General features: G+C 42.9%; 1 protein-coding gene across 1 annotated transcript in view; it reads left to right on the plus strand.

The window, feature by feature from the left end:
• Nucleotides 1-25,048, plus strand: part of ano7 (anoctamin 7) — a 255,141-nt gene that overhangs the window by 73,569 nt on the left and 156,524 nt on the right. Inside the window, exons 5-7 of the mRNA XM_034168698.1 lie at nucleotides 3,065-3,172; nucleotides 11,573-11,712; nucleotides 23,213-23,270. Coding sequence (XP_034024589.1) covers nucleotides 3,065-3,172; nucleotides 11,573-11,712; nucleotides 23,213-23,270 — 306 coding nt within the window. The remainder of the gene's footprint in view (nucleotides 1-3,064; nucleotides 3,173-11,572; nucleotides 11,713-23,212; nucleotides 23,271-25,048) is intronic.

The raw sequence follows: 25,048 nt of genomic DNA on the forward strand, positions 1-25,048 counted from the left end.
GTCTACACACTGATCATAGCAAAGACGAGGCACGTTAGAAGAGCGACAGCCAAAGAGAAAATAAAGCAACTATGACAAACAAGAAAATAAGACAAACAGCAGGGCACAAAATAAATGTATCAGGAATTGTGCTCCTGCCACTACAGTTATGCAGTGATTCAGCTGGAAAAATCAAGTGAGACAGGACAAAGGTGTACAAAATAACAATAATATGAGCGAAGCGTTGCGCAGCAGTGCAAAGCTCACTCACAAAATTCAAGTCCATAGTAAAACAGGAAATGTTCAAATGTCAAACACTTGCTGGACTGACAGATGAGATCCCATGGAATCTCGTGGGAACTCAGTGGCAAGCTCACACTCAAACAGGAAGTACTGCATTCTCAGTCACAGTGAAACAGGAAATGTTGAACACTTTCTGGCATGGGTGGAGTAGTTGGTGCTGTGTACCACAAAAAGTTCTAATCTACCTTAGTAGAAGAAGAAAAATGTTTGCTTCAGATTTAAACCGAACATGTCGTTTGAACTATGGACTTCTAATCACACCAAACTTATATTGGTGAGTAAACGACCATATTTTATACCAGAAACGAGGTCCAGGTTGTTAAAAGCAGCATTTCTCCTTTAATTCAGGTGGTCTTATATATACACATGTTTAAGCTAACAGACAGCAGCTGGTTCATCTTGCCTTATTAGTGCAGAAGATAACTGAAACAATCCTTCAAATGGTGATACAGGCATCAAATTCAGCACAAATACAGCTGGAGCAAAATTAATGGAGCAACTTTAACTTTTGACCCCTGTGCAAACTGAAACTGACCTTTGTCACCATTCTTATCATTTATCATTCTTATCACTTGTCATGTTTCCATCCCCTGACTTGTCTAAAGAAAACTGGCAATATAACTGATTATTATTTAGAGGTTTTATCAAGTTTTAGAGATTTGCTTTCAGTTTGAGTTTAAGAAGATAATTTTAGAATTTTTTATTCTTCATTTTTTGTTTTTCTTGTATTTAAAATGACAAACAAATTAAAATGTGTGAAATTCCAAGTGTTCCAATACTTTTAGAGGGCACAGTATCCTAACCTTATGATGAGTGCAAAATGAGTGTGATATTATTACTGTTTTGTTTAAGAAGGTTTAATTTTCACTGTTGCTGCACTTTGTATCAAAACACAGTCATATTGTATATCAAATTGATGCAAGGTATATCTTCTATTATATGTCCCAAATCTAAAGTGGAACTCTACTAGTGTTTACTAAGGCCTGGTTCACACAGCAGGATAATTAGGCCGATATCGGACCCGATCTTCCCCTTCCGACAATCTTAAGGACGCCAAGACAATCGTGATGATGCTAAAGATAATCTTATCAGATATTCCTGTCGTGTGTGGTGTGTTCAGAGCGCTCTGACCTGCGCAGAAGGACGTCAGGAGCGCTCTGACCACAAATTGGGGATATGCAACATGTTGGATTTTTTTCGGCCCGATATCGCAGTGTGTGTTGTGTCCTCCGACCACAAATGAGCAGCCTGCTGAATGTGACGTGCAGCCAATCAGAAAGCCAGGTGACGGACGTACGGAGCAGAAAATAAAATCAAAACAGCTGTTCTGACTTACCAGAAAGTCTGGTGGTCATGCTGTCTCCACTTCTTTAAAGAACACCTTTTCTTTTTCTTTTTGTATCATTTTTTTTCCCTCTGTTTTAAATAGTCCACAAAGTATCTCTGTTTGTTTACTCTGAAGGCATGTTTAATCTTGAGAGATTTTGCGAGATTTCCTGTCTGAGCTGTGAATGTTGGTGTGTAAATCTGTTCGTGTGTGGTGTTGTCCTCACCGTGTGACTGAACACCAAACACTGTACCACCAAACCTGTTAGATCCATGATTTTTTATCTTCACGTGTGTGGTCTCTCAGGTTTTGGAAACCTAAAGATCATTTTAAAATCCTGTCGTGTGAACCAGGCTTTAGGTGTCTGGTCTTGAGAACCAGGGATGGTCGGTTGAAAAGCTTTTTTATCCCATGGGAACTCTACCCACGTAAGTGGCTCAAGTATATGGACAGCAGGTACATAAGTGACATTTCAGCCCAGTCTCACTTTTTTTTTTTGTGCTCCCGTGACAAAATGAGTCAAATTTTCGTGACGGGGCTTTTTTAACTCAGTACTACTAACCCTACTCCAACCCCCAGCCTTAACCATGACCACCCCGACCCCCCCCCCCCCCCCATTTAATTTCATGCAGCCGTCACGGAATGAATGAGAATGAATTTGTGCTGCTGTGACGAGAATGAGGCACTTTTCGTCACAATATCACAAACCAATACATTAATGTGTATTTTGTGCTGCTGCATCATGACTTGCTGTGAGACTGGGTTGGACATTTACATGACAGTTTATATGACAATATTGAGATATGATAATTTGTCCATATTGTGCAGCCCTACTGTCAACTCGCTGAAAACTTTGAATATTAATTTACATCAACATTAAAAAATGCTTAAAGTGGCAGGGGGTTAAGAGGGCTGTAATGAGGGGGGTCAGCTGAAAAGAAAAAAAGAAAATGCTTAAAAAGGTGGGGTGTATGGGGGCAGAGCACCCCCCCAGAAGCTGAAAGGTTTTAGTCATGCTCATGCTCCCAAGAACCATTTTATTGAACAAAGTTTGAAGGACCTAAAGGACATGGTGAGATGCTGATGAGCGTCGCTCATTCATGTCCGCGACATATGCATATTAGCATAAATACAGAATAATAGCTGATGTCTCCCACAGGAATGGCATAACCCCAACACATGGTATTCAAATCCCTTTTACACTGAATAAACTTGATCCATTCAGGGTTAGTATTCTGTGTATGTTGGTGTGACAACCAAACACCTATTCTGAAGAACCATTTTGAAGGTATCTTGCCATTTTGTCAACAATTTAGTCCAGGTAACAAGCAGAACCGAGCAAGACCACGTCCACTGGTATGTGGGAGGAAAAAACAGAATCAGGTAAAAAAGAGCTGAAAATATGTGAGAGCAACATGGTGTTGGAGCATATTCATGGCCCTCTGTGTCTCACAGAAGGAGGTTCATCAAAGGAAGAAGCGGATCTGTTTTGTCCTTCTCAGCGCTTCATGGAGTGTCCTGTGTTACTTTGCTGAGGAGATCAGTCTGAGAGCACCTCTACAGGTAAACCCACCCAGAGCACGCACAACTAAACCTGATGCTTCAGCCACAAATCCACATTGACTGAAAACTGAAACCAGAGAACACCGGCGCTTTATCCCACAACAAGACACTTAACTTATTTCAAATGTTGAAAGAGACACAGCACCTCATTCATTCACATCAGCATTTATCACAGACATCAGTCGACGCTTCAGCATTCTGCAAGTGATGAAAAGAAATTCTATGATCCAATAAAACAAAAATTACATTTACATTTAAAAACTTTGTTTAGACTCCATGTGGAGGGGGGGCTGCGTGACAGTGTACATATGGTCCTACTCTGGGACCATATGTACATATACCAACACAGTGCAGAGTAGCTACCTAAACTCTGTAAGGGAGATAGAGTATCTCGTCAATAGTTTTACATCCTCATTGAAGACAACTTTGGATGCTGTAGCTCCTCTGAAAAAGAGAGCTTTAAATCAGAAGTGTCTGACTCCGTGGTATAACTCACAAACTCGTAGCTTAAAGCAGATAACCCGTAAGTTGGAGAGGAAATGGCGTCTCACTAATTTAGAAGATCTTCACTTAGCCTGGAAAAAGAGTCTGTTGCTCTATAAAAAAGCCCTCCGTAAAGCTAGGACATCTTTCTACTCATCACTAATTGAAGAAAATAAGAACAACCCCAGGTTTCTTTTCAGCACTGTAGCCAGGCTGACAAAGAGTCAGAGCTCTATTGAGCTGAGTATTCCATTAACTTTAACTAGTAATGACTTCATGACTTTCTTTGCTAACAAAATTTTAACTATTAGAGAAAAAATTACTCATAACCATCCCAAAGACGTATCGTTATCTTTGGCTGCTTTCAGTGATGCCGGTATTTGGTTAGACTCTTTCTCTCTGATTGTTCTGTCTGAGTTATTTTCATTAGTTACTTCATCCAAACCATCAACATGTTTATTAGACCCCATTCCTACCAGGCTGCTCTACCATTATTTAATGCTTCGATCTTAAATATGATCAATCTATCTTTGTTAGTTGGCTATGTACCACAGGCTTTTAAGGTGGCAGTAATTAAACCATTACTTAAAAAGCCATCACTTGACCCAGCTATCTTAGCTAATTATAGGCCAATCTCCAACCTTCCTTTTCTCTCAAAAATTCTTGAAAGGGTAGTTGTAAAACAGCTAACTGATCATCTGCAGAGGAATGGTCTATTTGAAGAGTTTCAGTCAGGTTTTAGAATTCATCATAGTACAGAAACAGCATTAGTGAAGGTTACAAATTATCTTCTTATGGCCTCGGACAGTGGACTCATCTCTGTGCTTGTTCTGTTAGACCTCAGTGCTGCTTTTGATACTGTTGACCATAAAATTTTATTACAGAGATTAGAGCATGCCATAGGTATTAAAGGCACTGCGCTGCGGTGGTTTGAATCATATTTGTCTAATAGATTACAATTTGTTCATGTAAATGGGGAATCTTCTTCACAGACTAAAGTTAATTATGGAGTTCCACAAGGTTCTGTGCTAGGACCAATTTTATTCACTTTATACATGCTTCCCTTAGGCAGTATTATTAGACGGTATTGCTTAAATTTTCATTGTTACGCAGATGATACCCAGCTTTATCTATCCATGAAGCCAGAGGACACACACCAATTAGCTAAACTGCAGGATTGTCTTACAGACATAAAGACATGGATGACCTCTAATTTCCTGCTTTTAAACTCAGATAAAACTGAAGTTATTGTACTTGGCCCCACAAATCTTAGAAACATGGTGTCTAACCAGATCCTTACTCTGGATGGCATTACCCTGACCTCTAGTAATACTGTGAGAAATCTTGGAGTCATTTTTGATCAGGATATGTCATTCAAAGCGCATATTAAACAAATATGTAGGACTGCTTTTTTGCATTTACGCAATATCTCTAAAATCAGAAAGGTCTTGTCTCAGAGTGATGCTGAAAAACTAATTCATGCATTTATTTCCTCTAGGCTGGACTATTGTAATTCATTATTATCAGGTTGTCCTAAAAGTTCCCTAAAAAGCCTTCAGTTAATTCAAAATGCTGCAGCTAGAGTACTGACGGGGACTAGAAGGAGAGAGCATATCTCACCCATATTGGCCTCTCTTCATTGGCTTCCTGTTAATTCTAGAATAGAATTTAAAATTCTTCTTCTTACTTATAAGGTTTTGAATAATCAGGTCCCATCTTATCTTAGGGACCTCGTAGTACCATATCACCCCAATAGAGCGCTTCGCTCTCAGACTGCAGGCTTACTTGTAGTTCCTAGGGTTTGTAAGAGTAGAATGGGAGGCAGAGCCTTCAGCTTTCAGGCTCCTCTCCTGTGGAACCAGCTCCCAATTCAGATCAGGGAGACAGACACCCTCTCTACTTTTAAGATTAGGCTTAAAACTTTCCTTTTTGCTAAAGCTTATAGTTAGGGCTGGATCAGGTGACCCTGAACCATCCCTTAGTTATGCTGCTATAGACGTAGACTGCTGGGGGGTTCCCATGATGCACTGTTTCTTTCTCTTTTTGCTCTGTATGCACCACTCTGCATTTAATCATTAGTGATTGATCTCTGCTCCCCTCCACAGCATGTCTTTTTCCTGGTTCTCTCCCTCAGCCCCAACCAGTCCCAGCAGAAGACTGCCCCTCCCTGAGCCTGGTTCTGCTGGAGGTTTCTTCCTGTTAAAAGGGAGTTTTTCCTTCCCACTGTAGCCAAGTGCTTGCTCACAGGGGGTCGTTTTGACCGTTGGGGTTTTACATAATTATTGTATGGCCTTGCCTTACAATATAAAGCGCCTTGGGGCAACTGTTTGTTGTGATTTGGCGCTATATAAAAAAATTGATTGATTGATTGATTGATATGTACACTGTCAGTGTTAATTTAACACTGGTGATTTTACTGTGCAGTTAGTGTGCAGTTAGCCTTTAGCGTGGACCTGGAACAGAACCCTGAGGTACCCCATCATACTCCACTGTGAAATCCCATTGATGTAGTATAATTCTCTGTAGGTACACAATGCGGGTCTCATTGTGTTTCGTCAGGAAGGAACAAAAAGTACATGATCAGAAAGACGTTCTCAGTTCTTGCCAACAAAATATAAAGACCATCTTCATCAAAAGCGAACAACAGCACTGACGCAGAATCAGCATACACAGTCAACAATGTCATTCATGACTTCAGTGAGTGCAGACTGTGTGGAAACTGCACAGGCACAAGATCATATTACTTCAAGTTTCTTCACAGCTTTTCACAAAACCTTCAAAAATACATGAATAAATATATATATTGGAGATAAATCTATAAGTCACTGAGTCAGGCTGGATCAGTAAAAAGAAGCACTGTGAATATTTTTGGTAGAATTCACTGATTCCTCAGCTTCTGTCGCTGTTCCAGATACAGAGATTCTTTCTGGCGGAAAGAAATTACTGCCTGTTTTCTGTCAGAGTTTTCTGTTTTGTAGCAGGATGTGTGGTAGTGTTTGGTGATGTGGACACTTTGAGTCAGAATTCTCAGAGATCAGTGTTGTGCAACAAATCACAGGCTAACTCTTAGCTTAGCAGCATGACAGATTCACAGCTCTGTTTCTCCGTCTGTATGGAGGAGATAAGAGGCTTCCATTGTTCTTAATGAGGCTGCCCGCTGAACAGGATGAACACCAGACCAAACAAAAGCCCCACAGCGACTCGGGTTTGGAGCAGAGCGCTGCTAATGAAGCTGGGCGGTATATGTACTTCAAGAAAAAGTTCATGACCACTTCAAAAAACTACTTGAGCAAACACAGACCATTGGGTCTGCTCCTGTCAGGGAGGTTTTCTAACTTTTTGAAGGGTTGATGAAGTTGATTAATCATTACAGAGTGATCAGAGCTGATTGGACAGTCCGGTTACCTCTTTAATACTCCCATAGTTGTAGTCTGGTTTGGTTGTCATGGTGATGAGCGTGGCATTGTCCTCCCCCTGGCCAGCGTTACTTCTCATATCGCCTTCTTGTTCCACGGCAATCAGAGGAACACTGCAGAGTTAAAAACACAGAGTAGACAATCTGAGTCTGAATGATCATCAAGTCAGCTCGTCCACTGCAGATTACAAACACTCCATCCTGTTGTGTGGGCCACTGAAGAGGAGGTACTGCTGGCCCACCACCACCAGTCGGCGCCCTGCTTGGAGTGCGGGCTTCAAGCATGAGAGGGCGCCGAGACAGAGAGTGACAGCTGTCACTCATTTACACCAGCTGTCACCAATCACCACCAGCTCTACAAAAGCCGGATCATTACTCCACCTCCTCACTGAGAAATCAACTACCGTTGAAGGTAATTTCTCCGCTGTGAGTAAGACTGTGTCTTAACCTGATCTTTGTCTGCAGCCTTTTTCCTGAAGTCGGAGATAACTGGAGTGGCGTGTAGTGGGAGCAGCGACGTCTTCGCCTCCCAGTCCATCCAGATAAGTGACTGACAGGAGCTGCTAGAGTGTTCCTATTTCAGAGGTGGAGGTTTTCCCTCCTTGAAGACCTGAAGAAAAAGGATTACTGGGTGTGTGGATACACACTCACCATAACTGTTTTGTCATCTTCTGCCAGCAGTACCAGGGTCTGCAACCGAAGATGGTGACCACCTGGGGACTCAGGACTTGGCGGCTCCGGTGTTCTTCAGGCCGTTGGTGGTGGAAGCTGTGTGGGTCCCGGCTCTCCGATCGCCAGAGGTCTCCTATCTTCGAGCCTGCCCGCACGTCACCTTGTGTACAATTGGCATTATCTGTGTCTGTATTTAGTTATGCGATTCACAACATTAAATTGTTGCTCTTTGTCTTATCCATTGTCCGTTCATTTGCGCCCCCTGTTGCGGGTCCGTGTTACGACCCTTTCCCAACACATCCATCCCTGTGGATCTGGCAACTGTAGCGAAAATGGTGGAATCATGACCCGAGTTTGGGAACCGTCAGGGTCATGATTTGCCTGATCCTGGTAGCTTCCCTGGATATGGTATTTCAATACTGTTGAATCTTCACATGGGAAGACACTGGAGACTCCTGCTGGATTGACAGAAGAACCCAGACCGAGAACTCTAACCACACACCTACGAGGGTCACATGAAAAGTTCTGCCTCCAGTGCGATCATTTCAATAATGAGTAAGATATCAAAGTGAAACAGGTACGAGATTAATCCTGAACTTGTTGACTGTTGCAGTTTGAGGCATGTGGAGAATCTCCTTCAATCTAACACAGCCGTCAGTAAAACATGTCAGTACATGTGGACTTGTGGTTAAAACAGCATGCTGTTGTTGACTTCCTCATGACAGAGGGTTGTCCACTCATGGACATTAGGAATGAGTGTCGTCTGTGGTGACACCTGCTACGAGGAATCTGCATGATCAGGCCCCACAACAGTCATGGTGAAAATGCAAGCCAAGCCAGACTTAACTGTTCGGACCCATTCCAAACCGTGCCGTACCGACCCTGACCACTCGGAGGAAACGGGCTGTTGACACATGCTGGCTAAATTATCATGGTGTGATAGGCCCATAAGGCCTGATACCCAAAAGAGGAATTGCAGCACTTCTATCCATCACCTTGTTCTTTCAGTCATTACTCAAACCTCATGACCATATGTGAGGATGGGAGCATAAATTGACAAGTAAATCAAGAGTCTCGACTTCTGGCTCTGCTTTCATCCCCACAGCAGCTCCGTACAGCATCTGGATGCAGCCCCAATCTATCAATTGGTATCACATGCCAACAATCAATAAACTCTACAGTGGAATTTTCCATAACCTGTGTCAATGTGAATGAGTAATTTTGGGTATAAAACCAAACTGCCTCTCATTTATGGCAGTCTCCTTCCTTTGGCCCTGAACTGTGGTGGTCTCCTCCCTTTTCTTCTCACCTGTGGTTGTCTCCTCCCTTTGCCCCTCACCTGTGCTGGTCTCCTCCCTTTGCACTTCAACTACAGTGGTCAAAGGCAAAGGCTGGATGACCTCCTTGGGAGTCAACAACCCATCATGCTTTTATCCAATCCATGACCTGTGCTGTGGGGGATAAAGTTGAGGTCTGCCACAATAAGCAAATTATGGTGTGACTTTCCCTCACATGGCTGTTACGGTAGCCATAAAGGTAGTCCTTGGTTGCATTGAAACTGCTTGCCAGCTTCAGTGATAGACTTATGACACTGTGGCTAAGGCTATTAAATGATCAGTATGTAACAGTGATCAGGGTTTGTGTACCAACAATGACCAGCCCATCTTAACAATACCCATCCCTTCCTGGATCCACCTGAGGTTTGGCCATTGGCACCTACTTGACTATACAGTCATTCAACAGCAAGACTGGCACAGTGTTGTTCTGACAAGATCAGTGAGGAGTCCAGCTGTATAGGCTGATCACCGCCTTGTGGTGATTTTTTTTTTTTTATCATCACACCAAAGCCTTTCCTTAAGATGAACATTTACAAGATGAGAGACCCAATGCCATCCATGCAGACAGCAGTCTTTGTGAGTGGGCTGACTTGTTTGAAACTGCTAGCAACATGTTGGTTTTACTCAAAGCATTCACAGAGACAGGTTTGCTGAAAATGATGTCAATATCACACCTCTCCTCCAGTGTCTTCACACCGCTTGGATCCATGACGGGATGCTTACCTTCACCTGAGACAGCAAGTGCACTCACAGATCTTTTCTGTGAAAGACAGTGGGTGGCTCATGTGGCTGACACTGCCCACAGCTCTAGAGCCCTGTTTGATGGTCTCAAAACCATTTGTGTTCCAGTTGCATGAGGTCTTGGACATCAGCAAGGCTACTCAGTGACTCTCCAACAATCCCACAAAGTTTGCTGAACACTATAAGGTTGTCTTCTGCCACCCTTCAACTGTTGCAGATGAAGCTGTGATATCTTCTGCCTAGGAACCAGAGCTTTTGGTTTTCCTGGAACTACCGAACCAGGGTGAAGGTGGCATCTCAGAACCATCTCCTGTTATGAACTGTATGAATGAAGGATGCTGCATGGCTCCCTGTTTATTTGCCAATGTGTTCTTGATGCATTTCAAGACTGTCCTAAAGGTGTTAGGTTCCAATTCCACTTTGTAAATATTTTTATTTTGAGACACTTACAAGCAAAAGCCAAAATAAAGCAATACCTCATCCGCTGATGACTGTGCTTTAGCTGCTCACAGTCAGGATGACATCTCATTCATCGTTAACTGATTTGCTCACTCCTGCACCTTCACCATTAGTTTTAGGAAAGTAGAAGTGGTGCTACAGTATGGTAGGGGTCTCATCTGGCCCACATGAGATACTGAGTGACGGAACAGTCCTGACAGTGTCCAGCTCATCCACAAAATGGTCCAGTTGACCTAGCGGAGGGTAAATGGCAATCACATAGACTTTAACAGGAGCAGTCAGCATGATGTTGTGATATTCATAAATTTTCATTTGTTGGATGTTAACAGACCAGTCACACCTCCTCGTCTGGAGCTTAGTTAGGTTTCTGCATCATCCACCATAGTGATGCCTTCTGAATGAGCTGTGTATAGCAGGGATGGGACAGCAACATATAGCTACAGGTATAGAGTGGGAACCAGGTTTGGGCAAATCGGACAGTTTTACTTTTCTCAGTGGTCTAGTTTGTTAGTGGAGTCAGAGGTATCCTGTCTGGTCTTAACCCAAGTAGTTATTCAAATGAGGTCTGATGCTTCCGTTAATGCATCACTCACTCATCTCACGCTTCTTCAACCACTTTTCCGGGTTTGGGTCACGGGGCCAACAGCTCCAGCAGGGGGCCCCAGACTTCCCTTTCCCGGGCCACATAGACCACCTCTGACTGGGGGATTCCGAGGTGTTCCCAGGCCAGTGTGGAGATATAATCTCTCCACCTAGTCCTGGGTCTTCCCCGGGGTCTCCTCCCAGATGGATGTGCCTGGAACACCTCCCTTGGGATGGTGGACATGGAAAGTCCACATTGCTTTTTTGGGCTGTGCCCGACTGGGCTCCGTGGCAAGCCCAGCCACCAGGCGCTCGCTGACGGGCCCTACATCCAGGCCTGGCTCCAGATGAGGGCCCCGGGCTTCCTCCAGGCCGGGTCACATTTCCTCTACCTCGTTTTATCATGGTGTCACACCAATTATTGAAATACCATGGGATTCATTGAACAGGGCTCTTCACTGTTTGGAATAATTACTGAATTACTTGATATTTCAATGACAAAACTTTGATTTGAGGGTATGTGCCATCAACACACACCTCTGTTAGCTTGGCAATTCCAAACAATCAAACATTAACACACTGGGATTTTTGTGTTTTTAGTGTTACGTGGCATGCAGGAAGTATGTGAAGTTTTGGAAGTAGCAAGTTGTAGTTGTTTTATTATTTATTGTGTTTTATATCGATTATGACATTGTGTACTGCCCCGTGCAGGTTGTCCCCTCCTCCACCACCTACAACTGGTCTGAGCACCTGCTGGCACGCCTATCCCTCCCCAACCCAATGGCCCAGGATGTCCCCAATCCACCGCATGACTATTACACCTGTCAGTTCAGGAACAACAAGTTGTCTTGGTAAAATGTTACATTTTTAATAATTCTGCTCAACTTCTGACCCTTTTCTATGTTTTCACCTCTTTCGTTCAGAGAATGTCATTGGGATTATGATAACAAGATCAACATGGTAACATGTTGTGGTGTGACATATTGTACAATCACGTCTGGTTAGAAATATCCAGGATGAAGCTTGATTCTTTGGTGTGGTGGGTGTTTCATTGAATTTAAACTAAAGGTTTTCACTATGCACTACTTTGTCTTCAAACTGTCCTACTTGTGCTGTCCCTCTGATATGTTCATTCCTAATCTTGTCCTCCCAAAGAAAATCATAGCACCTTGACTTTCACCACATCTACTCCTTCTATCCTCAGAGTTCAACTGGGCTCCCTCTTATTCACACACAGGTACTCAGTCTTGCTCCGACTGACTTTCATTCCCCTTCTCTCCAGAGCATATGAGATCTGTTAGAAAAGTATCCGACCTTTTTATTTTTTCAAAAACCTGATGGATTTGAATCACGTGTGCTTGCATGAGCCAACCTTGAACCTTTGTGCACATGCGTGAGTTTTTTCATGCCTGTCGATTGCGTCATTTGCTTGCAAGCAGCCTTTGTGTGAGGATGGGTGGAGTCTCTTGTCGTTTTTTCTTTGCAAGGAAATGGCAGAACGACTGGAGCAGCGCGACTGCATCAAATTTTGACAGAAACTGGGCAACAGCCAGGTGGAAACCATTCGGATTATTCAGACGGCTTTCGGTGACGATCCTCTGCGCATCACACAGATTAAGGAGCGGTACAACCGGTTTAAAGACGGCCACACAACGGTGGAGAGCGCTCCGGGCGGCCATCAACATGCTGAAATGATCAGATCATTTCCAAAGTGAACGCTGTGGTGATGTGGGACCGTCGTGTGACTATCCGAAAATTGCAGAAGAGGTGGACATCAGCACTTTTTCAGCACATTCCACTGTGACAGAAGATTTTGCCATGAAAAGAGTTGCAGCAAAATTCATCGGCACGAAGCTGATGGCGCAACAAAACCGCCTTTGTGTTGAAGTCTCACAGGACATGTTGTAACATGCCCAGCTCGTCCACAATTTCTTGGATAGTCACACGACTGAAAAGCCACCGAAAGCCGTCTGAATCTTCCGAATGGTGGAAGAGCTGGGCATGTCCCAACATTTCCTGTGAGGTTTCAACACGAAGGTGCTTTTTGGAAACCATTCAAAAGATTTAGATGGCTTTCGGTGAAGATTCTGTTGGCGTCACACGGATTAAGGAGTGTTAAAACCTTTTTAAAGACGGCCCACAGAGGCGGAGGGCGCGCGGTGCACCGAGCGGCCATCGACAGGCTGGAATGACCAGATTATTTCCAAACTGAACACTGTGTTGATCCGGGACATCGTGTGACTACCACAGAAATGGCAAGAGAGCTGGACATAGCACTTTTGCGGCACATTCCACTGTTACAGGAGATGTTGTAATGAAAGATGTGCGGAGGATTTCGCGCGTCGGCACGGAGCCGCTCATGGCACGCAACAAAAAAAAACACCTCCGTGTTGGAAGTCTCACAGGACATGTTGTGGCATGTCAAGCTGTTACACAATTTCTCGGATACTCACTTGACTGAAAAGCCATTGAAAGCCGTCTGAATCTTCCGAATGGTTTCCAGCACGGAGGTGTTTTTTTTTGTTGCACGCCATGAGCGGCTCCGTGCCGACACGCGAAATCCTCCACACATCTTTCATTACAAAATCTCCTGTAACAGTGGAATGTGCCGCAAAAGTGCTATGTCCAGCTCTCTTGCCATTTCTGTGGTAGTCACACGATGTCCCGGATCAACACAGCGTTCAGTTTGGAAATGATCTGGTCGTTCCAGCCTGTCGATGGCCGCTCGGTGCGCTGCGTGCCCTCCGCCGCTGTGGGCCATCTTTAAAAAGGTTTTAACACTCCTTAATCCGTGTGACACCGACAGAATCTTCACCGAAAGCCATCTGAATCTTTCGAATGGTTTCCAACTGGCTGTCTCTAACAGTTTCTGAAAAAAATTCCATGGAGCAAAGCGGCAGTCGCTCTGCCATTTCCCTGACAATGAAAATCCGACGAGGGGGCTGGACCAGTGCTCACTCAAAGCCTGCCCACAAGGGGATGATGCAACCGACAGGCATGAAAAAACTCACGCATGCGCACAAAGGTTAAAGCTTGGCTGATGCAAGTGCACATGATTCAAATCCATATAGTTTTTTAAAAAAATAAAAAGGTCCGTTACTTTTCGGACAGACCTAGTATCTGTGGGGCATATGCACTGATGATATTCATCATCACCCCTTCAATTTCCAACTTCACACTCATCACCCTGTCAGACACTCGCTTAACCTCCAACACACTTTTAACATACTCTTCCTTTAAACTGACCCCAACACCATTTCTCTTCCTGTCCTCACCATGATACAACAACTTGAACCCACTGCTGATGCTCCTGCTCTTACTTCCCTTGCACTTAGTCTCTTGTACACACAGTATGGCTACTATCGCCTTTATATTTTATTTTATTTTTATCAGAGTGCTTGTAGAGGATCACAGAGCCCGTGTGCACACAGAGCAGCACTTCAAGCACATCATGGTGCTTGGGCCAGTGGAGGATTATACGGTCATTTGCGGAAGACGAAGTCAGTCACCAGCTGGGACAATAATATTGATGTGCACCTCTTCCTTGAGTTTTGAAATATTATTTATTATTATCACTTTACCGAGGCGTTGCTAGGACAGCAGCGTAGATTTACGTCGACACTACCTGACTGTACCTGCCCGCTGTGTGTAAACAAATGACGTCATAGAGCGCAGCCCAAGAACTGTCCACAGAGGGGAAAAAAAAACTGTCCGCAGAGGAAAAGATAAAAAGGCGAGAAGTGTGTGTTGGCCCCAATATGGATATTCCGGATGATTTTCTCATGGATAGTACAACAATGAACAGCAGCCAAAGCAGCCAGCTTGATGAGGATGCACTGCCGAATTCTGAGAGCAGCACGCACCAGCCGACATGACAAAAATTTAAGTGAGCCAACTTTTTATGTACGTGTTACGTGTTGTGTATCTCAGTAAGTGATAATAATGCAAACAACATGCATTTGTCATGCGGTATGCATTTTCTGAGTCCCTCCGTCCATGCCGTCGCCCGCAATGACAAATATTCTCCCTCGTCTAACTCGGCGAATATCTGTCATTTTGGTTGACTGGGCGTGGACGTCGGGCCTCTGAAAATGCATACTGCCCTCCAAAAGCATGTTATTGTATTATTATTATGTTATTATGTATTTTAATTTATTTTATTATCATTTTCCGTGCTTTTTCTGCCTAAAGTTGGTGGAATTTTCACAGCCTCTTTCACAAAATAACACTGTAATAGTCCATGTGTCCTGAGTACTGTGTACAAAAACATGTCATCATGTCAGCCTGTAATTTTTGCCACCACTCCAGATGGCGGCCATCATTGCACACGTATTGGGAGGACCAATTCAGTGAAAGTCCACATGAGAACGTTATTGCCTTTTCACTTCTTTTCACGTGATGTTGCAGCTCTGCCTCCTCCACACCAGTCGTGTGTCAGTGAGATATTAGCCCGTATCAAATTTCTTCTCTCCATAATATCAACCAATTCTGTCCCTTTACCAGTCAAACTGAAACATACAATGTTTTAACTGTAACATCTGCACTTCTGACTGTCCTTCTCTCACAGTGCATCTGGACACTCTCTCTGCCTCTGGTTGGCCCAAGCAGAGGGTCACCCCTTTGAGTCTGGTCTGCTTGAGGTTTCTTCCTCAGAGGGAGGTTTTCCTTACCACTGTTGCTCTGGGGGTTGGTAAGGTTAGACCTTACTTGTGTGAAGCGCGTTGAGGCAACCTTGTTGTGATTTGGTGCTATATACAACCCCAATTCCAATGAAGTTGGGATGTTGTGTAAAATGTAAATAAAAACAGAAAGCAATGATTTGAAAATCCTCTTCAACATATGTTAAATTGAATACACCACAAAGACAAGATATTTAATGTTCAAACTGATAGACTTTGTTGTTTTTGTGCAAATATTTACTCATTTTGAAATGGATGCCTGCAACACGTTTCAAAATAGTTGTTGAATGCTCAAAGAACACCTAATTGGAAACAGGTGAGTGTCATGATTGGGTATAAAAGGAGCATCCCCAAAAGGCTCAGCTGTTCACAAGCAAAGATGGGGTGAGGATCACCACTTTGTGAACAACTGCTTGAAAAAAATAGTCCAACAGTTTAAGTACAATGTTTCTCAATGTTCAATTGCAAGGAATTTAGGGATTCCATCATCTACAGTCCATAATATAATCAGAAGATTCAAAGAATCTGGAGAATTTTCTACACGTAAACAGCATGGCCGAAAACCAACACTTGATGCCCGTGACCTTTGATCCCTCAAGCGGCACTGCATTAAAAACTGACAACATTGTGTAAAGGATCTTACCGCATGGGCTCAGGAACACTTCAGAAAACAATTGTCGGTTAACACAGTTCGTCGCTACATCTACAAGAGCAAGTTAAAACTCTACTATGCAAAGCGAAAGCCAAACATCAACAGCATCCAGAAACACCGCCGCCTTCTCTGGGCCCGAGCTCATCTGAAATGGATAGATGCAAAGTGGAAAAGTGTGCTGTGGTCTGATGAGTCCACATTTCAAATGGTTTTTGAAAATCATGGACATCGTGTCCTCCGGACAAAAGAGGAAAAAGACTATCCAGATTGTAACCAGCACAAAGTTCAAAAGCCAGCATCTGTGATGGTATGGGGGTGTGTTAGTGCCCATGGCATGGACAACTTACACATCTGTGATGGCACCATCAATGCTGAAAGGTACATCCAGGTTTTGGAACAACACATGAGATATACTTTATTGATCTCACAGTGGAGAAATTATATTTACACTCCAGTTACCTCAGACAGCAATTAGTCCACAATTATTACTTGTTTACTGTAATAATGGCACACATCAGAATTAAAGACAGCACATACACATTTGACATTGTTTATGTGCACTAAGTTTGAAGAAGTCCGTTATCCGAATTGAGGCAAGTGGGTGAAGGCCACCCAGCAATGCTGAGATGTGCCACCGTCAGCTTGGGGGGAAGGACGGGGGCTGCAACTAAAACTGCACCACCCCCGTTGGAGGGGAAAGGAGTGACATTAGCAGGCGCCGGAGAGGGGAGTATTGATGGGGGATAGGAGGGGGGGAATGGAGCATGCTTCAGTCCTGTGAAAAGCAGTTTATTGTCTTTGTGAGTTGAGATAAGAAACAGCCAATGTTCCCCAGGCTGAAGAAAATTCCTCTGGAGGAAAACAGTCGGGCAATTTGACCTTCAGGCTTGATAAGCGTGTAATGTTATGGTTTGAGCAGTGAAAAACACTTTTTAACAGTTCCACTTGAACAACCAAATCCCAATTATGAATTAAGAATATTCCCAATTATGAATTAAGAATATTCACCAGCCTCTGAAATCTTCAACTTCAACTGCAAGGCACGCATCTGCTCCAAGATTTCATCCAATTTACGTCTGAGTTCAAGAGTCATTGCAGTCTGAGAATGCACTGCCTTGCCAACCTCGTTAATCATGACGGACAAGCGAGGGGCCGTGGTTCTTGATGCCGCCGTCTTGCCAATTTTCCGGTAGATCAGGGCAGCACATAAGCCAAAAAGTACCAGCCCTGCTACCATAAGACCAAAAATGAATAAATCCTCAATGTCCTCAATGGAGAAAGGCGCCAAGCATGCCACACACCGGGAACTTCAGGAGTCGAGAACATAGCCCGCAGGATACGTTCCATCTGGGAAGGTAGGATCCCCCGGTCCTGACCTTCTTGTAGAAAAAATGGTGACAATAGCGTTCAGAAACCAGCTGATCAATTCCATGGTTAATCCAATAGTAGTCCAATAGATCCAGTATCCAATATAATTTGAGGAATTCACAGTCTGGTGAAGTAGGGACTTGAAGGTTAAAAGCAGAGAACAGAGATAAGGGAGAGTGGAGGAGATGCGACCGCCCTCGTTGGAGTCCCAAGCTGATAATTCTGCCATCCAAGCAACGTCTTTTTCAGGGACGTCCCTGCTTATTTCAGCAAGACAATGCCAAGCCACATTCCGCACGTGTTACAACAGCGTGGCTTCGTAGTAAAAGAGTGCGGGTACTAGACTGGCCTGCCTGCAGTCCAGACCTGTCGCCCATTGAAAATGTGTGGCGCATTATGAAGCACAAAATATGACAACAGAGACCCCGGACTGTTGAACAACTGAAGTCATACATCAAGTAAGAATAGGAAAGAATTCCACCTACAAAGCTTCAACAATGAATGTCCTCAGTTTCCAAATGCTTATTGAGTGTTGTTAGAAGGAAAGGTGATGTAACACAGTGGTAAACATACCACTGTCCCAGCTTTTTTGAAACGTGTTGCAGGCATCCATGTCAAAATGAGCAAATATTTGCACAAAAACAATAAAGTTTATCAGTTTGAACATTAAATGTCTTGTCTTGTGGTGTATTTCATAAGCACAGATCCTGATTACCTTCCCAGATACCATGTCAGAGCCAGCAGTTTTGCTCTGGTTCACTGTTGTGGTTCACTTCATGCTCCTGTACAACCAGTGCTTTGGGGGTTGTAACAAGTGGATATGTGTGGGTGGATGAAGACACCTCAAAGTGTGCAAAGAAGCAGTTACGTTCCTAAGCTAGTGAGACAGAGCAGTTCGATGCAGAGGTGGTGCAGCCTCTGGAGATGGTCAGGTGCTGGAGTCCTTGTTACATCTGCTTTGTGTTGTTATCTGTGAAGTATCCTTCTATTTCTTCCTTATAGTCCCGTTTGGCTCATTTGATGCTTCTTTAAGACTGGATCAAGCAGCACTGTAGAGGGTGCCGTTTCCAGACCTCAGGTCCTGAAGTTGCACACTTTGAGGAGTGCCTGGAGGTCTTTGGTCATCTAGGGTTTCCTCCTGGGAAAGGTTTGGACATGCTTTTCCACAATGACCTAATCGATGCAGCTGGTGATGTAACACAGCACACTCTCTGTGTAGAATGTTCGGTCCTCATGTGCAGAAATGTCCCAATTTGTACTTGCAGTGAAGTCCCGTAGTTGGGAGAGACCACCCTCAGGCCAGGTCTGGATAGTTTTGATGGTTGGATTGGTTCTCCTCCTGAGAGGGATGTACACTGGGATGAGCAGCAGGCTGATGTGTTGTGGAAGGGGCAAACATGATCCAGAGTGATGCTCCCATTGGTTCCACATTTCACAAGTTTGAAATGTGGAAGCACAATCCTCAAGCATGCCTGATTAAAGTCTCCAGCGATGATGTGAGTCCCTTTGGGATATGATCTCTGTTGTTTTTTTTATGCTGCCATGTAAATGGGTAAGGGCTAAGCTAATGATAGCATCAGGAGGGGTATGAGCAGTGGTCATTATCACCGCTGTAAACTCTCTCAGTAGGTAGACTGGACGCAGCAGGATCGTCAGGGTCGCTCCATTCAGTGAGCAGTGGTTCTCAATCATCTGGCTCTGAGAGCACCAGCCATTATGAACATAAACAAAGAGATCTCCTCCTCTGCACGTACCAGAGGCACTGCCACGTTCCTGACCAGTGTTGCCACAGTTACTTTGAAAAAGTAATCCAATTACTGATTACTGATTACTGATTACTCCTTGAAAAAGTAACTTAGTTACTTTACTGATGATTCAATTGTAAAAGTAACTAAGTTAGATTACTAGTTACTTTTTTAGTTACTTTTCCCGGCTGCCGACAACAACCCTCTGCCACCTCAACATGACAATGATACCTGTTTTGCCAAAACTCACTTTATAGTCACCCTTTCTTGACTTCAATGAAAATAAATACTTGTTTTATAAAAAGTAAAATAAAGACCTCTTTCTTGACCTCATATTTAACTGCTGACAGCACTGTAACAGTAAAACGTGCAATTTCTAACCTACATTGTTTGTAAATGTAACTATTAAATTCTAACATTTTTCTAACATTTAAATTCTCTATAAACATTTTACTTGTCAAAATTATTATTATAAGTAGTATTAGTAGTTGTAGTAAAAAAAAAAAAGACTTCAAAACTGGACCTTTAATCTAGGGGTGTTGTGGGGGGGCATATCCCTGCCCCACGCCCCCATTCCATCTAGATTCGCCCCTACTTTGGCGTTTGAGCACAAAGAATGGATTACATTTATTTATGCAGAAAACAGGACCAGATTTACAGGTAAGAAAGTTTTATTGCGTTTTCACATCATGTGGTCCTCAGGAAGAGAGTTTAGGTGCATTTGAGTGGAAAATAGTGTTAGTTGTTAACACGTCACGGAGGATCAGCTGTTTTTAGCAGCAGATACAGAGCGGCTCAGCTCAGAATTCTAAATAAAGGAGAAAAATAAAGCATAAAAATGTCTTTGTAAAGCTCAGTGCTGGTGTGCTGTTATCACGACGCTTTAAGAGGTGAGGACGAGTCGAGCAGCTGCAGAAAACCGTGGATGAAAAGCTCACAGCTCGTTAAAGTGGGCAGTTCAGTCGAACCCTGACCTCCTGCCCACAGACCAAGTTTAATGCTGCTATCGACCCACAATGCAAAAATAATAGTAACGCACAGTGACATGAAGAAGTAACTTTAATCTGATTACTGATTTGGAAAGATTAATTCGTAGGATTACTAAAAAAGTGGTCAGATTAGACCGGCATCACTGTTCCTGACAGTGTGACGTGCGGTTACAGTGCATCTGCAAAGTATTCACAGCACTTCAGTTTTTCCACTTTTTGTTATGCTACAGCCTTATTCCAAAATGGACTAAATTCATTTTTTCCTCAAAATTCTGCTCACAACACCCCATAATGACAATGTGAATAATTTTTTTATTATTATTTTGATTTTTGCAAATTTCTTAAAAATAAAAAAGAAACTAATAAATCACATGTACATCAGCCTTTGCCATGAGGCTCAAATTTGAGCTCAGGTGCCTCCTGTTTCCACTGATCATCCTTGAGATGATTATTCAGCTTAAGTGGAGTCCACCTGGGGTCCTTTGATTGATTGGACATGATTTGGAAAGACACACACCTGTCTATGTATAAAATAAGGCTGTTAAATAACTGTGGAAAAAGTGAAGCACTGTGAAAAATTTCTGGATACATTTGTAGCTCTCTGCACAGCAGCGTCAGGTGTCGCCATGTCTCTATAATAACGGACACACACCACTCCTGATCTGATCTATTTGCAGTGATCAATAAATCCAGCTCATTGACTTTGTGTGTGATGGACCTGGTGTTTGTGAGGAATATGCTTGGTGGTTTCAGTGGTTGCTTCCTTAGCCTAGCACGTTGGTTCGCTCTGCAGTCCCCCTGATAATAGTCCCCGGGGAACCCGCTGGTCTCAATTTGTCCCCAGGGATATTGTGTTCCTGATGAAAGCTGGCTGTTGTGAACATGCTTTGTGTAGCAAAGGTCAGACACAACTGACAAAAAGTGCATAGAAAAACACACAAATCAAAACCACACTGAAGAGCTCAGAGTTGCTGTGTCCGTGCACGACGCCAAGTCAGAAGTGTAAGAAGTGACGTGTAAAAACTGTTCCTTTAATAGAAAACCTGGGAAAATCAAAGGTTCAGGTTTTTATTCTGGTGTCACAGAGTTGTGAAAAACACAAGAATTCAATAATCAGGAGTCAGGTTTCTTTTACCCTCCAAACTGCAAAACGTGAAGTAGTAAATTATAAATATGCTTCATTAAAACATTTAGATTTTGAAAGACAAACACCCAAATATTGATTTTTTTTTTTTTTGTTGTTCAGCTTGCATGACATGGTTTTTCAGACAATTTCAAACAGCTGCATTTTGAAAAGACACTTTTCCTGCGATTGTCGGCCACATGACGTACAAAAAGAGTCACATGACATTCTGAAATCTGTGACACGGTGTGTGTGTGAACGTCTTCAGTGCCATAACTGAGAAATCATATTTTTTTTAAAAATGAGCAAAATGGCGAATATTTAGTGGGACGTCGTTTTCGGCGGCATCCCGTCAGTCCATGGAAACTCCATCATTTCACTGTCGTGCTTTGTTGACATTCTGAAAACACTGATTAACGTTTGTGCAAATCTGTGATGGAAACCCAGCTGCTGTGAATGAGGTGCTGCTGAATGAATCAGGGGTCTCAAACTCTGACTCAGTAAAAGAATATATGGTGTTGAGTACGGGAGGGGCAGGTTCTCTAGGTGTCGTCGGGTGGAAAATCCAGTCAGGACATCTCCAAAGGAGGAAATGGTTCTCGACCGGAAAAAGGTGCTTTGCCCTCTTCAGGTCGGTGGAGTGTCCTTGCCTCAAGTGGAGGAGTTTAAGTATCTCGGGGTCTTGTTCACGAGTGAGGGACGGATGGAGCGTGAGATCGATAGACGGATCGGTGCAGCATCTGCAGTGATGCGGTCGCTGTATTGGACCGTCGTGGTGAAGAGAGAGCTGAGTAGGGGGGCAAAGCTCTCGATTTACCGATTGATCTACGTTCCGATCCTCACCTATGGTCATGAGATTTGGCTCATGACCGAAAGAACGAGATCCCGAGTACAAGCGGCCGAGATGAGTTTCCTCCGCAGGGTGGCTGGGCGCTCCCTTAGAGATAGGGTGAGGAGCTCGGTCACTCGGGAGGAGCTCGGAGTTGAGCCGCTGCTCCTCCACGTCGAAAGGAGTCAGTTGAGGTGGCTCAGGCATCTTTTCCGGATGCCCCCTGGACGCCTTGCTGGAGAGGTGTTCCGGGCACGTCCCACTGGGAGGAGGCCCCGGGGAAGACCCAGGACACGCTGGAGGGACTACATCTCTTGGCTGGCTTGGGAACGCCTTGGGGTTCCCCCGGAGGAGCTGGAGGAGGTGTGTGTGGATCGGGAGGTCTGGGCGGCTTTGCTTGAGCTGCTGCCCCCGCGACCCGACTCCGGATAAAGCAGAAGAAAATAGATGGATGGATGGATGGATGGACATCTCCAAACGGTCAAGCCCAGTAACACAGTCAGTAAACAAAAGATCAGCTTCAGTTAAACCCCATAGCATCTTACAAAAATGTGAGTTTCTGACCAGTGCAATTCCAGGAATAAAAATAATAGAAAACCAAAAAAGTTGCAAAAAATGGGTTTGACAGCAGAGATGTCCAGGCCGATGGGTTCATTTTGACTGGATTATCCTGTTAGCATTCCAAAAAAGGCTGTAAAAGTGATGATTTGTATCAACAAGAATATTTTGTTGTCCAAATACGTTTGAGCTTTAAAAAAGGTGGATGTTGACAGCGAAAGAACATCTGGATGATTTCATTTGAGCTCCACTATGGATGGCGACAGAAGCAACTTTACCAAAAGTGTCCAAATACTTGTGGACCTGCTGGTATGTGGGAAGATTTGTTCTTTGGAATTTAAAGATCCACTGAGTATTTGGTTCTCTGTTCCTCTGAGCCATGTGATGTCAGTATTTGTTCCTCTACAGGTTCCTGGGCAGCGAGGACAGAGAGAACTTCTTCAAGACCACACAGAGGCATCAGGTGGTGAGTAATCCCATTTAATGTAATGTAATCCCAGTTTGCCAAGGTCACAGAGATAAAGCAAACACAGTCACCCGCTCAGAGGCCACGCCCCCTCTGTTCTGTGGAGTGGATTGTATTGGACTGGATTGAATTATGACAACTTGACATTAATCAAAGTGACACTGCCAGAAAATGTCTTTGTCTTGAGAACTTGACATTAAATTTGTTTGGAATGTCCTTATTATTACAACTTGACATTAATCAAAGTGACATTACCAGAAAATGTCCTTGTTATGACAACTTGACATTAAATTTGTTTGGGATGTCCTTATTATGACAACTTGACATTACATTTGTTTGGCATGTCCTTATTATGACAACTTGACATTAATCAAAGTGACATTACCAGAAAATGTCCTTGTTATGACAACTTGACATTAAATTTGTTTGGGATGTCCTTATTATGACAACTTGACATTACATTTGTTTGGCATGTCCTTATTATGACAACTTGACATTAATCAAAGTGACATTACCAGAAAATGTCCTTGTTATGACAACTTGACATTAAATTTGTTTGGGATGTCCTTATTATGACAACTTGACATTAATCAAAGTGACATTACCAGAAAATGTCTTTGTCATGACAACTTGACATTAAATTTGTTTGGGATGTTCTTATCATGACAACTTGACATTAATCAAAGTGACATTACCAGAAAATGTCTTTGTCATGACAACTTGACATTAATCAAAGTGACACTGCCAGAAAATGTCTTTGACATGACAACTTGACATTAAATTTGTTTGGGATGTTCTTATCATGACAACTTGACATTAATCAAAGTGACATTACCAGAAAATGTCCTTGTTATGACAACTTGACATTAAATTTGTTTGGAATGTCCTTATTATGACAACTTGACATTAATCAAAGTGACATTACCAAAAAATGTCTTCGACGTGACAACTTGACATTAAATTTGTTTGGAATGTCCTTGTTATGACAATTTGACATTAAATTTGTTTGGAATGTCCTTATTATGACAACTTGACATTAATCAAAGTGACATTACCAAAAAATGTCTTCGACGTGACAACTTGACATTAAATTTGTTTGGGATGTTCTTATTATGACAATTTGACATTAAATTTGTTTGGGATGTCCTTATTATGACAATTTGACATTAAATTTGTTTGGAATGTCCTTATTATGACAACTTGACATTAATCAAAGTGACACTGCCAGAAAATGTCTTTGACATGACAACTTGACATTAAATTTGTTTGGGATGTCCTTATTATGACAACTTGACATTAAATTTGTTTGGGATGTCCTTATTATGACAACTTGACATTAAATTTGTTTGGAATGTCCTTATTATGACAACTTGACATTAATCAAAGTGACACTGCCAGAAAATGTCTTTGACATGACAACTTGACATTAAATTTGTTTGGGATGTTCTTATCATGACAACTTGACATTAATCAAAGTGACATTACCAGAAAATGTCCTTGTTATGACAACTTGACATTAAATTTGTTTGGAATGTCCTTATTATGACAACTTGACATTACATTTGTTTGGCATGTCCTTATTATTACAACTTGACATTAATCAAAGTGACATTACCAGAAAATGTCTTTGTCATGACAACTTGACATTAAATTTGATTGGGATGTCCTTATTATGACAACTTGACATTAATCAAAGTGACATTACCAGAAAATGTCTTTGTCATGACAACTTGACATTAAATTTGTTTGGGATGTCCTTATTATTACAACTTGACATT

Source organism: Thalassophryne amazonica, chromosome 4 (assembly GCF_902500255.1).
Source record: "Thalassophryne amazonica chromosome 4, fThaAma1.1, whole genome shotgun sequence".
NCBI classification, from domain to species: Eukaryota; Metazoa; Chordata; class Actinopteri; order Batrachoidiformes; family Batrachoididae; genus Thalassophryne; species Thalassophryne amazonica.